Source organism: Oxyura jamaicensis, chromosome 23 (genome assembly GCF_011077185.1).
Source record: "Oxyura jamaicensis isolate SHBP4307 breed ruddy duck chromosome 23, BPBGC_Ojam_1.0, whole genome shotgun sequence".
Lineage (NCBI taxonomy): Eukaryota > Metazoa > Chordata > Aves > Anseriformes > Anatidae > Oxyura > Oxyura jamaicensis.
This window is the reverse complement of record NC_048915.1, coordinates 5405426-5421305: the sequence shown is the minus strand read 5'-3', so window position 1 is coordinate 5421305 and position 15880 is coordinate 5405426. Positions and strand designations below refer to the sequence as shown.

At 44.8% G+C, this 15880-nt stretch overlaps 1 protein-coding gene across 12 annotated transcripts in view; it reads right to left on the bottom strand.

Annotated features, from left to right (window-relative positions):
* The window catches only part of CSMD2 (CUB and Sushi multiple domains 2), a 333924-nt gene that overhangs the window by 68873 nt on the left and 249171 nt on the right, over positions 1-15880 (bottom strand). For all 12 annotated transcript variants that reach the window (XM_035345331.1, XM_035345329.1, XM_035345327.1 and 9 more), the window contains 6 exons: positions 9187-9381; positions 8090-8206; positions 5710-5823; positions 5436-5531; positions 2784-2987; positions 2026-2150 (listed from right to left, as the gene is read on the bottom strand). In XM_035345331.1, the coding sequence (XP_035201222.1) occupies positions 2026-2150; positions 2784-2987; positions 5436-5531; positions 5710-5823; positions 8090-8206; positions 9187-9381 (851 nt within the window). The remainder of the gene's footprint in view (positions 1-2025; positions 2151-2783; positions 2988-5435; positions 5532-5709; positions 5824-8089; positions 8207-9186; positions 9382-15880) is intronic.

Genomic DNA, 15880 nt, shown 5'->3' with positions numbered 1-15880 from the left:
GGTAAACTGATGCTTAAATTAGTATTTAATAACTTGGAGCATGCCGCACACAGCAGCGGGTGACCAGGGACGCTGTGTGCAGGGCGAGCTGATCGCGGTGGGCCAGGGTTCGTGGCTGTGCCTGGCTGGGCTGCGGGCACACGGCGGGTCTGGCTCCACGGCCATCACCCGGCCTCTGGGCTGCCCCCAGCTCCACTGTGCTTTACTTCCTGGAGGCCAGCAGCTCTTGTCATGCCTCTCTCCCCACAAAAGACTTGCACTGGAAGTGCCAGATCGGGTTTGCTGCCAAAGGAAAACATCCCCTCATGTCCTGCCGGCTTCCCATGGTCCAGTCCTTCACCAAAACCTCTCCGCTCCAAAGCTGGAACGTGAACTTCAGGCTTTGATGATGTTAAAGCTCACCCACAGGACACCCTTTTTATTGTTCTCTACTTGCTCTCTGTGTTATGCTCCAAACTCTCTCTCTTGCAAGAGATCACATGTAGCAGGGGTGGGAGAGCCTTTAAAACACTTCTTTGACATTACATTCTCCGCTTTTACATGTGAGAACTGCATCTGCACAAGCGAAGATGTGAGAAACAAGTACTTAGGAATAAAGACATGCTTTTAGCAGCCTGCTGTAATACCTGCTTTCCTCTAAGCTCAGCAGACATATGCAAAAACAGCTCCACAGGCTGAGAAACTACCAGCAAGGGTTTGAATTCAGAACACAGCGGTGCAAAATACAGACATCTATTTACATCACTTTAAAAATTAAGTGAATTATCACCTCCTGATCCCAGGAGTCCTGAGCAACTTGCAAACTGCCTCAACTGCTCAGATGCTGGGCTAAACGGATCCTCCTGCCATCTGGGGGTTTGCAGAACAGCTGAAATTTCAGATGAGCAGGAACAAATTGACAATGAGCTCTGAGGCTTTTGAAAATACTATGCTAAATGGTTTCCAATCACAGAAAAGAAGACTTCTGGACTGGATGCAGCACAAGCCCAGCAAAGGGCACTAAGTATTCCGGGCTGGTGCTGTTTTGCTGGGTGCCCGTGCAGCCCCCAGGGCCCCAGCACCGCTCTCACCAGCTCAGCCACCCCATGTGTCCAGGTTCAGATCTGAGTTATGATGGTGACACCAGTAAGAAGCCCCCCATGGGGGAGCAGAACTGGAAGCCAGCAACACAGAGCTGACGTTTCAGTAAAACTGTTGAGAGAAACCCAACTGCCATGTGCCAACAGCTGCGAGCGCTGCAGAGAGGCCCACCTACAGGCCTATTATCCAAACACACGATGGAGAAATAAAAGCACTTAATGAACAAAGCCCTTGCAGACAAAGTGGTGTAGAGAAGAAAGAAACCCTCTGTTAATGAGGTGTGTGGAAGAATGGATCTATTAAAGAATCCATCTCCTCTGAATCAACTGGTGTCAGCGTAGTGCACGATGCAGGGCAAGGCGTGCGTAGTGCACGATGCAGGGCAAGGCGTGCACATGCTGAATGGGAACGTTATCTAAGGTTCGGTCGCTGATGCTGGGCTTAATTCTCCACATCCTTTAGCTGGCAGGACAATTTCTGCAGAGACATGATAAGGACCACAAAAAGCCTGGAGAGAGCGCATTTACCTGGAGACAATGAGCAGCAAAGCTGTAATTGTATAATCATACTGCTGCAACTCTGCTGGCATAACAAATCCACACAGGCACGCCGAGCAAGCAACTCTTCCTCGGTATAGCTTACAGTGCTTTCAACATCGCATAATTAAGCAGTATAAAGATATATGCCCAAAATATCACAATTATTTTGTTACACCAGAACAGCCACATGGCTCCGGTTATTTCCCATAGAGAGTGCCTCCAGGAGGCAAAAATCCATTGAAATATTACGCACTTACGGCAGCTGTAGTGTGAACAAATGGCTGATTCCAGAGAATTACACATTCAACCCATCTCAACTCCATAACATGCAGCCTCTTTAAGTGCACTAGATGCTGTGTTTTCTCCTCTCTCCATCATGCTGCAGCGACAGCTGCTAACACCATACCTGTATTCCTGCTCCTTCGGGGACTGTTATCTTCCACACACAGTTGAGACTATTCAGGTACGGCTCAGGAAAGCCAGGGGAGAGGATGGTGCCTTTGCGTTCAGTCAAATTTCCGCCACATGGCACTGGAATAAGCAAAGAAACACTTGAACATGAAAGGCCTTGGCTTTGTGCTAGAACATTCTCCTTAAAATATCTGTTTGTTGACAAAAAAAGCAAGCAGAACTGGCTCATGATTTAAAGATATGATTTGCAGGGATCATCTCTTTTCAATAACTCTCTCAAATAGCTTCTATCATGGGCAGCAAGCAGGCCATAACTGTGGGGAGCCCAAGGGACTCATTCCTTAGGCCTGCTCTCCTCCAAAGGAGGTGAAAGCAGTTTTCAGACGGATCTTGTTCATACTAGCTGCTGTCCCCATTGCCAAAACCAAGTTCTGGATCAAGAGGCTCCTTTCCTAACATTTGGGTTTTGCTGCCTTTGTTCACAAACAGGCCTGGCTTATGGATATATGAGGTAAGAAATAGTTTCTTGGGTATTGTTTTAACCATCCCAAAGTCTCTTTCTCTGGAGATACTCAAGGCCTGTCTGGATGCCTACCTGGGCAGCCTGCTCTAAGGAACCTGATTTGGTAGGGGGGTTGGACCCAATGATCTCTTGAGGTCCCTTCCAACTCCTACAATTCTGTGATTCTGTGACAGGATCTCATTTATTTTTGGGATACAAATTGCTGAACTGTATTGTCATTTGTCACCTACCCACACAGGTGGGCACAGAAACGTTCCACTGAGCCAGCGCGCCGGGCATGGTGAGGCACTCGATGCTGCGGGTGCCCTGCAGAGCGTAGCCAGCGCTGCACTCGAAGCGCACCACGGCCCCCACCGCGAAGTCGCTGCCCAGCCGCCGGCCGTAGCGTGGCTCCGGGACTGAGCTGCACTGGGTGGCACTGGTCCGAGGAACCGCTTGAGGGAGAAACCAGCAGATGAGCGTGCAGTTGTACAGCAGATTAAAAAAAAAAAAAAAAAAAAAAAAGACAAAGCAGAAGAAAAAATAATTGTTAAAGTGTACATTTGGGAAACTTAAGTGTCCAGATCATAAGCACTCATTAGTACAGGAGGAAAACACAGGCTGCTGGCGCTCTGGCCATAAGCTCTGTGATGACAGGGCCAGCTTTTGGTTCTGCACTTGCACAGCACGACCTGTGCCAGGGCACGGCAAAGCCCACAGACAGGACGAGGGTGGGCAGGCTCCGCAGCCAGGGAGGACACCGGTACTGAATGAAGTTACTTTTCACACGTCATGTTAAAGATCCAATAAAAATAACACAGGAACCTGATTACACTAAACCCCAGAGAGTGGCTGAGTCCAAACACGACCGGTGAGAAGAAAAAGAAATAACATTTCCCTCAAACTTCTGTCAGTTCAAGTGTTGCTTGAAATAAAAGCAGCTGGGACATTACAGAACCATGCGTGTTTCTAAAGAGGAGACTGTACACCTTCAAAAAGCTTACTACCACATCAGAAAGGTCATTTCTACATAGGGAAACCAAGGCATTCAGCAATGACTTTCTGAAAATTGGCTTGTTTATAATGCTAGAGCCTCAGCGGAAAACACTATGAGGTTTCTCAGCTCGCTTGGCCTCTTTACTACAAAGGACAGCAATTTTCAACAATCTTCTTCATGACAGGAAGGGGAAGAGAAAGAAAAGGGGGATTTAAATTGGGATGCTGCATCACCAGCTGTTGAAATTGCCTGCATTCCTGTTAAGTCCTGGCAACAAAAGTTAAAGAAAGAAACAGAGAGTCTGACAGGTAAGTGAGGGGAAATACAAGTCAGAGAAGTGTCTATTGCTGAGGAAGAAATTAATTCATATTTTTCTTTGAGTTGCTTTACAATTTATTAGTGTTTAATGCCTGAGCTGCTGGGATGGGGGAAAATGTAGAGATGATGAGCACATTAGCTGTATTGTTTGTTTAATTATCATTTGATTCAGAGAGATGAATGTCAAATCACTCTATGTTTTTATTTAACCCATGGTGCCTTTGACTCCTCCAGAACCCACACACGCGATGGCTCACCTACTGGTATGTGGACTGCCTAGAAAAGGGGATGGTGAGATGCTGAGCTTTGAAGCGTTTCAATGGCCTTGGGAGGGGAACAGAGAGGTAGAAAGGATCCGCTCATGACAATGCACTACTTTGGCCACATCCAAGATAGCCAGAATATTCATGGATCTGTGCCACTGCTCACAAAGCCCCAGTGCAGCCATTTGTGGCTGACGAGCATGTGCTTGGCCTCTCTCCAAACCACCAAACCAATCTCAAATGTGTGCTTGACCCTTCAGCTCCACTCTCCAGTTGAGGCTGCTTTCAATGTGCTGCTTCAGGCTTCCGATTCCTTCACCTCAGGGGAACCTGCAATACATCTTTATGGCTGGGTGGAGGAGGCTTTGGGAGAGACAGAACTCATTTGTATAAAAATGACAGTAAATGCCATTAGATCCTGGCAAGGCGAGTCAAAAATAGGCATGTCTCTTCCTTTTACTACTGCAGCAGTCACTGCAGAGTGTGCAGGAAGGACGAGGCAATCTTTTCCGATTTCATAAAAATCCTTGTTTTGGTGAAATCTTTAACAAATACTATTAGAATTAGTTGTTTTACAATAATTAGGCAGAATTTTGAAGATAATGAATCTCTGTATGCTATAAAATCCCAAACATGCCTTACTTCACCCTCAGAGAAGGTACAGGTTACCCCTGCTGCCTTTCCCCACTTTACAGTAATGTACATGTAAAAGTTTGGCTGAGCCACAACTACACAAAGCATGTGGGTGAGAAAAACCCTTCTGTTTTCCCACTAGTCTGTACATCACTTTCTGTTTACTACTTTAAAATCTCTAAGTGGGACTCACCCAATGCAATGCAAGCTGTTACTGGAAAGATCAAGGGGCCAAAGTATGACAGCAGGAGACCTAAGCCTATGACATGCAGAGAGGAAGGATTTTGTAGAGCTGCTAGACAAGTGTTCAGCTGCTTACACTGAGAAATGTGCTAAAATGCCAGTGGGAAAACCTGCTTGGGTATAAATCCCAAGAATTTACTGCGTACTCAGGGCATGACTCAATGAGATACTTCTGATACTAATCCTGGGATATGTGAGGGCTGAGGGCTGAGTGAAAGTGGAAGGTCTTGAACATTTAGTACCTACGGGAACCAAAGAAACCTGCAAGTCCCTTGCTATCGATATAATAATCTTAATCTCCTTTGGTATTTCCTGTTCAGATAGAGAAAGTGAAATGACCCACATATGTTGAAAGCATTTCATGCTGTCCACAATGCTTCAAGATGTATTTTTGACTATTATCTTCTAAAACCAGTCGAAAGACATCTCCATAACACAACTATACTCACCTTGGTAGACAAAATGAAAACCTTTGGCTGTAGATTGACCCTTGGAACTAAATTTGATAAGAATCTGGTTGGTGGTAGCTAATGGTAGTGATTCACCTAGGTGAGGAGAAAGAAGAAAACCAGAGGAGACAGATTACAGCATTGGCTATGCAAGTAGATGACTGAAGCCTCTCTGAGGCTTGCACACAAAACTGTTCTGCACTGAGCAAGGTTTTAAATGGCAGTGTATTTTTAACCTTACTTTTTCCAGCAGCAACAGGGACAGGTCCCTTACCTGTATGAGATCCTGAGAGGGAGCTGAGGAGCCGGGAATGCTGGTTGGGGCCATCGTGGACTTCAATGACATCGTTCAGCGCCGTCTGGAAGAAGGCAAACTGCCCAAAGACCACTGTGAAGAGAAGGAGGTCCCATCAGGGCGGGCAGCACGGTGAGCGGTGCTGCAGCCCGTGCACAGCCAAGGCCTGGCACTGAGGCATTTCAGATTCTTTTATTTCAGGAGCTTGGCAAGGATAAAAAGGGCCTGACTGACAGCCCTGGAAGATGGGAGCCCTTTATTTATCCACAAAGTCGGCATAACAGAAGCAGCAACCAGCCTCCCCCGTGTTCACTTGCCAGCAGGCTTTAACACTGATTCATAGGCCAAAAGGAATTGTTTTATGAATCATCCCGTTTGCCTGCCTACATAACACAAGGTATGTAATTTCACCAACAGATAATTATTATTTATTATTTGTATTAAACCTCTGTCATGAACTGGGCTCTTGTTGGGTTAGGTATTGTACAAGACCTGAACAAAACAACTGTCCCTCTTCTGAGGAACCTAATTTCTAGATTGAGCCTCTCTGGTCAGGGAGGACCATTGCTAGGGAGAGAGCACACTCACAATTTTATACACAGTCAGTCCTAGGCCTGTCTACAGAGACTGCTAATAAGTAAGCCATTCAGTGCTCTGGGTCTCACTGCATCCATTGCAAATGCACTTTAGGAGCAAGCAGAATTTTTAAAAAGGGAGAAAAAATAATGAGGGGATTAGAGGTGTGCTTTTTTTTTTTTTTTTAATAAATGAGTGCAAAAAATCTTCAGTTATTTATTTTTCATAATATAATAACTTCTTTTACTCCCCTCTCTAATCTGCCTTTCCCCCCCGTCTCCTCTCCTAGCTTCTTATTTTTAAGTTGTAAGTGCCCAGTTGCAGATTCACAAGCTGAGAGATCTCTTGCTGTGAAATTCATCATCCACCAAGCTACAACATTTGTTTCCTGCACATTCAGGTTTCCAGCACAGCTTTGATGCTGGGAACACTGAAAAAGTGACGATAGTACACCCTGACGCCTGCTGTCCACAGAATCAGAGAAGTGAAAGAGAAGGGAAATGCATAACATTTGCTACTAATGGTTTTCGGGTTGTTTTTAATGAAGCTATTGAAAGGTAGCGGGTGGAGAAGAGAAACTAATTTAGCTGTCATCCTACTGTAGGCAGAAGTCACACTTGCAGATCAAGACTGTCTAGCCCACTAGGTATTTTGTTTCTTAAGACAATATCAAGATCAGCTAGAGCAAAGCAGGTTAAAAAGTGTAAGAGAACAATGTTCTGTTTGATCAGTTAAACCCGGGAACTTGGACATAACCTAGATCCATACAGCCTGAAGGGCAATTCGAGTGAAAGGAGCTTTTAACTGAAGCCTGAACACAGTATCCTTATTTTGCACCTTGCAATAATCTTAGCAAAGGAAATCATAAACAACTGAAAAGGCCATAGGGACTGACTAGAGCTAGATCGATATAATGCACTGCGAAGCAGTACTAAATAACAGAATTTAGGGCCTGACCGGGCTGTCAGTGCAAGTGGTTTTAAGGAACATTAAATTCCCTTCAAATAAGAAAATATGTTAACCAACACTAATACCCATCCAGCTAGCTGACTCAAAAGTTCCGAGAATGTCCATCATACTTTTATCTGACCTCTGACCGAATTGAAGTGGCATTGGAATCTATAAAAAGCACGATGGTCCACTGAAATGGGCCCGGCTTTAACGCACATTCAGGTCGCAATTCAGTAGACAGACTGCATGAGCAAATAGTTGCAGAATATCAACTCACTGGGCATGTTACCGAAACACAGATTTGGAGCTGTCAGAACTGCATCTACGAGCAGGCTCTCCCTCAGCTAAAAGGTGGTTTCCTGTGATCTGTAATTGCACTGTATTCATTTAAAAGTACCATGCACAGGTCATGGTGAAATTACAGGACAAAATAATGTCAACAAAAAAACTTAGTATGTGTTTATAGCAAATACATTTTGTACTCTTCTAGGTCTTCTGAGTCTGCTGCTAGCATTAAGCAGCATAATTTATTTTTTGCTGATTTTTCAACTCTGCACAACTGGATACAGTGCAGGAACTGGAAGGGGAATAACAAAACTATATTTTTTGTTAGTTTTGTGCTTTTCCTCATTTTTGATAATTTTGAAATTCAGACAAATCTTTACTGACCACAACAAAGCGTAAGAAGCATGCAACAGTGCCATTCAGTATTTTCCAATCTCCCTTATATTTATTTACATATGCACTTTTTCTACTGCTTCATCTAAACAAACCCAAACAGGAGACAGTAAAACAGATTTTGAGGTGTCTGAAAATCTGACAAAAAATATACCGTAGTCCTTTGGCACAACGATGAAGTACAAGCAGACTTGTCCACTGGTGTAATTCTGGGGGTAATTTGGAGAAAGGACTACGCCGTCTGAGCCTGTGTACTGACCGCCACAGGGTGCTGCAAGAGAAAGACGAGAAGAGATCACTGAGTGTACCCTTACCAAAGCCTGCCTTGAACCATCAGCCTTTTTTCCCACTGCTTTCAAATCCATCTCTGCCCACATTTTGTAATTCCGTGCAGTGTCAGCTGCCCCGACCTATGATCGATTCTGTGCTTCAGGCATTGCAGCTCTTGCTGCAAGTTCTTATTAAGAAAAATAAGGCTTATCCTAACCTGAGTTCATGCCTGCTTCACATTTAATTATTAAGACCATGCTGAGGCTAAGGGATGCCATGTGTGGTGTTGTAGCTAATGGGTGATTTGCACTCCTCTCCACTGGCTCTTGAAGCTCAGGGCTTGACAGAACCGAGTCCTGCTCCTTTTGCCCTCTCAGCAGCAGGAGCTCGGCTGCAGTGGGAACAGCGCTTCCCCCGTCAGGGCCTTTCGAGCCAGAGATCTCATTCCTCCTGTGATCCCAGACTGACAGCTCTCACTTCTGTCACTTCTTATGCTAAGAAGGCCTGGCTGCAAACCCGTCATTTAAACCATTTTCTCATTAAGCCAGAAAATGAAACAAAACAACAAAACCCCAACACAGAACCCCTAAGACAAAATTGTCTGTTTTCTCAGTAAATTATGACCCTGCTCGCAAAAGCACATGCTCAAGGGCTTTGATTAGCAGGGATTAAGTTGAACAGATGTTTAAGTTGTTGAATCCTGCCCTGCGTTAGGGAAACAGGTTTTGCTGTGCACATAGCTGCTCCGTTCAGTTTTCTCTCTCTTTAAAATGAAAGCTCAAGAATCCCCGTATGTCAGCCTTTCCTGACCCCAGGGTGTTAAAAAATGGAAGGATTATGAAACACCAAGAAAAACCATCTCTGTCCACTTGCAAGCAGTTCTACACAAAAATAACAACAAGCTTTGCATTTGGATAAACTGCTGAAGTATTTCATGCTAGACAGATCATCTTCTACTCGCCTTTTCCCCATGGGCCTTACCTGTACAGGTAGGTCGAGGTTTGTTCCACGTGGGTTTTCCATCTTCTCCCATTATGCACGTCAGCGTGGAGACCCCTTCAATATCATACCCGCCATCACAGTAGTAGGTAATGGTGGATCCCAGTTTCAGATCCGTACCCACCCGTGTACCATTCTTAATTGAGCCAGGATCAAAGCAGGACTCCCTGGGATTTTCTGTAAGATAAAATTGCCAACATCTTTAGTGGTCTGACAGAGAGATTTTCAAACTGTGGACAATAGCACATTTTTCGTGCTTTTTCTTGTCTGGGAATCTCACTTTTACAAAGACCAGCACTGTTTGCAGGGTTTAGATTTCAAGCATTCTCTCATGCTGCTGAATCTGGGAATTACGCGGCTCAAATTCTGGTCCAGACCATTTGCTGATGCTCAGCTCCAGCTCCAGCACAAGCAAGAAGGAAACCTTCAGTTCATACAAATTAACTGGTACCCAAAATCCAACCAACACGGCAACTATCTCCACTTAGTCTCCCTCTTCAACAGGAGACAGGCTGCAAGAAACTCTGCAAATGAGGGCATCTAAACACAGATTGAACATACAACATATTTCAGATGTGCTACATCTGCTCACATTATCTCCTTGGCACCTATCATGCCAGTATCTAAGAGCTGTTTGCTCTCACCATGAACATACATAGTGCCACGTGCTAGCTGGTTGACTCTCCAGATGTGCAGCATGGCTGCAATTATTGCAAAATGATTAGAAGCAGTTAGACAAAATGAAGACACTTTTCTCTCTGTTCAGTATGCCCTGCAGAGTTAAAAACCACATTTACATATGAAAATTCCAGTAAAGACTAAGAGCCATCAGGACTTGGGTATTTCTTTCCTTCTTCTGAGGGCTTTTTTCATTTTTTTTTCTTTTCTTCTTCTTCTTTTTTTTTTTTTTTTTCCTGCATGAAATATAATTAGAGGCTTTGATTAATCCTGCTCCTTTGTCATTTGGAAATTGCTCATTAAAGATGAGGGCTTTTCTGAGAGCAGTGGGTCTGTGAACAATTATAATGTGTTTAAGCATTAAATCATGGGCTTTTTAGTATTTGGGGAGGGGCTGGAGGGGAGAAGGAGAAAACAGTCAAGCCCTCAGATCTTGCTTTTGTTCTCCCCTCTCCCCCCTGCCTCGTTCCCAGTGAAGAACAGGATTAGCTTTATGGTTTTCTTTACACAATAGCTGTCCAACTAACTAGTGATCCACGTAAACAGGGCACAACAGGCTGCTTTTCCCTAGAACACCAGTTCCCAGTTCTGGGAGCCACATCCTGGTGAACCGTCAATGCTCCTCAGAGACTATTGCACACCTGTATTGTCAGACCTTAAACCATGACCGTATGGCTCTGTGAAGCCACCTCACAAGCTGCTTGTGGCCTGGCTGTGGTCAGAGAGTGACCCGTAGGCAATGCCCCTGCTCTCAGTGGAGACAGAGCCGAAAGGGCAGTGCTGGGGGGAGCACTGGGGCTCCCGGGCTCTCTTCCATGCCTGTGTCTGGCTCCATGACGTTTGGACAAATCACTCTTCCTTTGGTGTCCAACCAGAAAATAGGATGTTCCACTTTATCTGAGCCTGGGAAGATACATACATGCCTAGAAGCATGATTCACACCATGCTCAAAAGAGAGCTTTGATACTGAGGACACTGCAGAGAAGATTTGGGTTCTAAGACAAAAGAATTCAGTCCATGTTTTTATCCCATTATTGGCCGTGTGTGATCTGACAGAAGGTCCTGCTGAGACACCAGCTAGACACAATACAAAAATCTTGATTGTGATGAGTAAGATACGAGGACCAAAGAGCTTGTTTTAGTCACAGCACTGGAAAGCAAAGTCCTTAGTGTGCGGGTCAGCTCAGATGAACATATTCCCTCCTCATTCTTCCTCATGCTTGTGACACATTAGCCGCAGTTGGAGAAGCAAGCAGGCAGCCTTACCATTACTTCAAGTCCTAGGAATGTTCTGGCACAGACTGGTCATCACAACCCACAGAGGGGAATGAATCGCTTCGGGCATCAGTCGGCCAGGGCACTGAGGATGAGCGGTGCAGTTGCAGAGCTCAGAGTTCACTTCAGCACACAAGCCATTTACAAGAATCAATGCTTCATCTACATTTCCCAAATACTTCTTCACTCTGCAAGCCTTTACTTCTTGGAATTGTTAATGTTTTAGACCCTTTCATACAAAAGCTGCACCCAATGGCTTTCTTATGGCCACTTTCTGCCTCTCTTGTTATTTTGCACAGCCTCACTGCCTTTCATCTAACGAGCTGATGCAGCTTCAACCTGCCAATCAGCCTCCCACCCAGCTGTCAGATGTCTCAGCCATGTGCTTGATCTCAGTCTCTGCTCTTGCTTTGAAAAATCGTGATGTTCAGCGCTCAAGTCACTCTGCTGGCTGCTGAAAAGGGGGTGGTGGCTGATTGTTGAGAGATGACCCTGCTGCTTTTATTGTGTTTTCCTCATTCTTGACTGTTTCTGTTCCCTTGAGGGTCTGGGTCTTCAGGGACACCACTCACCTTGGATGACGATGAATCCTGACACTAGTCCTACGCAATTCTCCAGCTGAACACTCCTCCGCTGATGAACTGCCCCGATGATCCTCAGCAGTAAGCTACAAAGGGAGGCAGGAGCTCAAACTTAAGGAAGTATTTGGTTGCGTGGTGACAGCGAGAGACTCATAGAGGAATGTAGAAAAGCCACAGCTTCTGCAGCCTTTGATTTATTGGGCTACAAAGTGCTTGCTCATTTAGAATTAATGTTTTATGTTCAGTCACGCCCTTCAGAAATCAAGGACTTCACCCTGATGTCCCAATTAACATAGAGTCAGGCCGCCAAATGTTTAGGAAAGAGTCAAGACAAAAATGCCAGGAGAACTGGCTCATTAGTCCACAGAAATAAGTTTTCTGTGATTCCTCTCTCCTTTCCCAAGGAAATCTCAAAGCCTGCAGGAGCTCCTAGACGAGGAGGTCAGGCTTTTATCTGCGTGTTCAAGAACAGCTCCATCAGAGAGTGCTGGTCTGTCCAGCGCATCATGAGCTCCGGCTCTGTGAACATGTGCAAGCCTTTAATAAGCGTTAAGCCTTCCAGCAACACCCAGAGAAATTGCCTAAAAGAGTTTTTCACAGCAGTCATCATATATGGAAGAAAGGACAAATTACATGAGGATCTCCCATGTCAGGTGCAGCCTTGGCACCCCAAGCGGCGAGGCTGCTGCCACGCCAGGCACCATGAGCGCAGCCAGAACTCACCCCAGGGAACTGGACCACCTTTCCCAAAGAATAGATCTGTGTTTAAAATGCAAGTTGTTTCAGGGTCAAGCATCATTTCCTATTTCTGACCTTTTTAACAGCGAGCAGTACTAGATGTTTTTAAACAGCTTGCCTTGCAACAGATTTTGCAGATAGTGTTTCTGTGGGGAATCTCCACCTTAACTATCCCATAAGTAATGCTGAATATATGTTTATATGCTCAGAATGGGCAAAATAGTTCTGGCAAAATAATAACAGATTTGAAATAAGTTTTTTTTTTTTTTCTCTCTTTTTTCCCCATTCCTTTGGATGGGTGAAAAGTAATCGGTTTTGCTTCATTTGCTTTCAATTTCACGCCTCTTCACTTTTGGCCTCCAACAGAAACAGGAAGCACTAAGAAAGCGTGAGAAAACCTACTGCCTTGGAGCATCCGACCTGGAAACTCCTTCGCGCTATCTGCTCTAAGCATGAGGAGCCAAACCTGAATATGCAACTTGGGTCACATTCGGTACCAAACCACCAGGATGTGTCGCTTGGATGGAGGCAGGGACTTAATGGAGTTTGACCCACTTTTATGTCCATGACTGCAGATCCACAGCACGCACAGAATATCACTGGGGCATGGGGAATAATCTGGCAAAAGCTCTCCAAATGACCAACCTGCCTTTTACATCACTAATAAAGTGTGGTCTCAGTTTAAAAATATCTTTATGAATACGTAAAATGCCTCTCAAAATCTGTGGTTTGCAAGATGATGCAACACAAACTGATTATTAGAATTCAGTTGATTTCCCAATGATAAAAGATAATCCCTGCAGTCGAGATTCATCCCCAGTCAAATTTAAAAAGGGTATCTAGGAGCATTTTCTGGCAGCAGCAGCTTAATGGGAGACCCTCACACAAGGGGTCTTGTAAATCAAGTGGAGACAGTTAAACATTAAGCAATAACTGGAACAAGAGACACGTTTTAGGTAGATCAGAAGCGATCTCTTCCTGTATTTATGCTCTTGTTTTGTAACTGTCTTTCCTATTTTGTAACAAAGAACTTATCACCCTTTTGCTTTGGTAGACTAAGAGTTGTTGGGCTCTAGTGAATCTGCTATGAACAAAGCGCACTGCTTTCAAAAAAACAGCATTATCTCGTGTTGCAGACAAGCACTTTGTTAAGGGCTGTGATAACTTCCCCAGACCTACAACAGGGTGCCTGAGGAAAGCATTTCTTCCTTTTCAGAAGCCAGCCTCAAGCCAAAAGCTACTCGTTATTGCCAAGCCACCCCAAAGGCTAAATTCCTCCCCAGCTGAAATCCCCCAAACTATTTAAGTTTCACCTTACCCTTTGAACCAATCCAAAGCTCTGTTCAGACAGTAAACAATTCCAATGTAATAATTTAAGAGTGCATGGGGGAAGTGCACTTACAGGTTTTTGCTAATAACCTTAGTATGATTTTTCATTCTGCTGCCCAGCTGACAGCACATCGCGGGTACAAAGCAACGATATGTGCTCGTCTATCAAAAATCTTGCTGGTGTAGTACATCAGCGTAGCTAAACTGGGAAACTGCCTAGCAGATCTGCCCTCAAACACCTTCCTATGGCATTGCTGCAGTCCCACTTCACTCTCACTGTCATGCTCCATGCAAAAATCAGCATAGTAAAAGACAAATTCATTCTTTTCTCACTGTTTTCTCCACTCCTCCTGGCCCCGGAGGACAACTTTCTCTTGAAGAGCCATTGCCCCTGAAACAATTTCAAATGAAGTGAAGAAGCTGTTTGAAATTCACCCGACACACCATAGCTCCAGGCCAGCGATACAGTCCCAGTCCCAGAGAAGATGCAGGATTTCAAGGAGGGACTGACAGATGGCTGCTTTGGTTTTTTTCCACCCAAACACCACCAAAAGGGGACTATGAAGCCCCTGGAATTAGCAGCATTTCACATACGACTGGCACAGGTGATACAGGGTATTTAGGGAGGCAGGGGCAGAAGCCTACGTGGGCTGCAACGCTGACCGAACACAACGAGGAGGCTGAGAGGGACAGCGTCTTTGAACTGTACTTGGGATTCCCCGCTGGCAAGGAGCCGAGCTTGGCATTTGATTTTCCTTCACCCGTACTCCCCCCCTGCCTTGCTTTTCTTCTTCCTTCAATTCCCCAAAGTTCTATTTTCTGCTGCTTCTCAGACTTGAATCCCGGGTTCCTTTTAAAGTGCGGGGAAATTAATGAGCAAACTTAAAGCCTCATTCTTTTCTCCCAGCAGTTTGGCTTTGTGGGAAGTATGTAGGCACGATTAACACTGTAGGAGTATTTAGGAGAAAAACGCATCACACAACAACCCTAATTTAATGAGATTTCATTTGTTAACTACTTTATGGCTACCCAAAAGGAAAAGGAAAAAGAAGAAAAAACCCAAGACTTAATCTTCAGTAAAATTAATTCTAATGAGGGCAGAAAACGTCTAATCTCTTGAATCTTAAGCAGTACCAGTTGTCTTCATCTTATTATTTCATAATTTCACTGCAGGGAAATTTATCTGTTCACTATAAATAATAGGAATTGCCATTTCACTATCTTCTAATCTCTGGTCAGATAAATTCAATAGCAGGAACTACAGACTGGATATAGGGTACTGGAAAAGAGACTTGCCCAAGCACGCGGAGAAAGCAGCAGTCCATCAGGTCTCCAGCACAAACCACTACTGCTCCCGCAGCACGCAGTTGGGCCAACAAGAGCCAACAGTCTGTTTCACAGTGTACACCACGGATGCAGAGCCATGTTTTATAGTGGCATGCATCCAGGACATCTGAAGCTATCAATGTTTTTTTCCCCATACTGCAAGCTAGTATATATAGGCCAGAGTAGGCTTGAAGAATCATTTCTTTGTAGCCCTGTTTTTTGCACTTCTTAATCCTTTTCTCTGTGTTGCATAATCATGGTTCATCAGATCCAGCTTTTCAGAGCATATTTTTCACTAGAGTTGGTAGTAACTCCATTCTTCCATCTATTCTGTGCACAAGTAAGAAACATGCTCTGCCAAAGCCTTCCTTTTGCTCCCTGTCTCCCAGAAGCAGCAGTGTCAGGTCTGTCACTTCTCATCTTGCTCCATCAACAGAGAGGTAAAGCATCCAGGGAAAACTCTAACACTGCCCATGTCTCTCACCGTTAGAACTGAAGCCACATAAAAGTGATCCTCACCCACACGACAGGCCTTTTATGCTGCTCTTATCTACCTTATGTCACTCTCTTCTGCCAGCCTGAAGAATCTCCTCTCTGCATCCCCTACTTTTCCCCACTGTGCATCTTCAGTAGCTTTGGTGATAGCCGGAGAGGCAGCAGGGTTACTGTCTGAAGAGAACTTTCCATAGCTTCTAGAGCTTCTCCCACCTGGTTCAACTAGGTGGTCTAACCTGAGAATAAATGCAGGT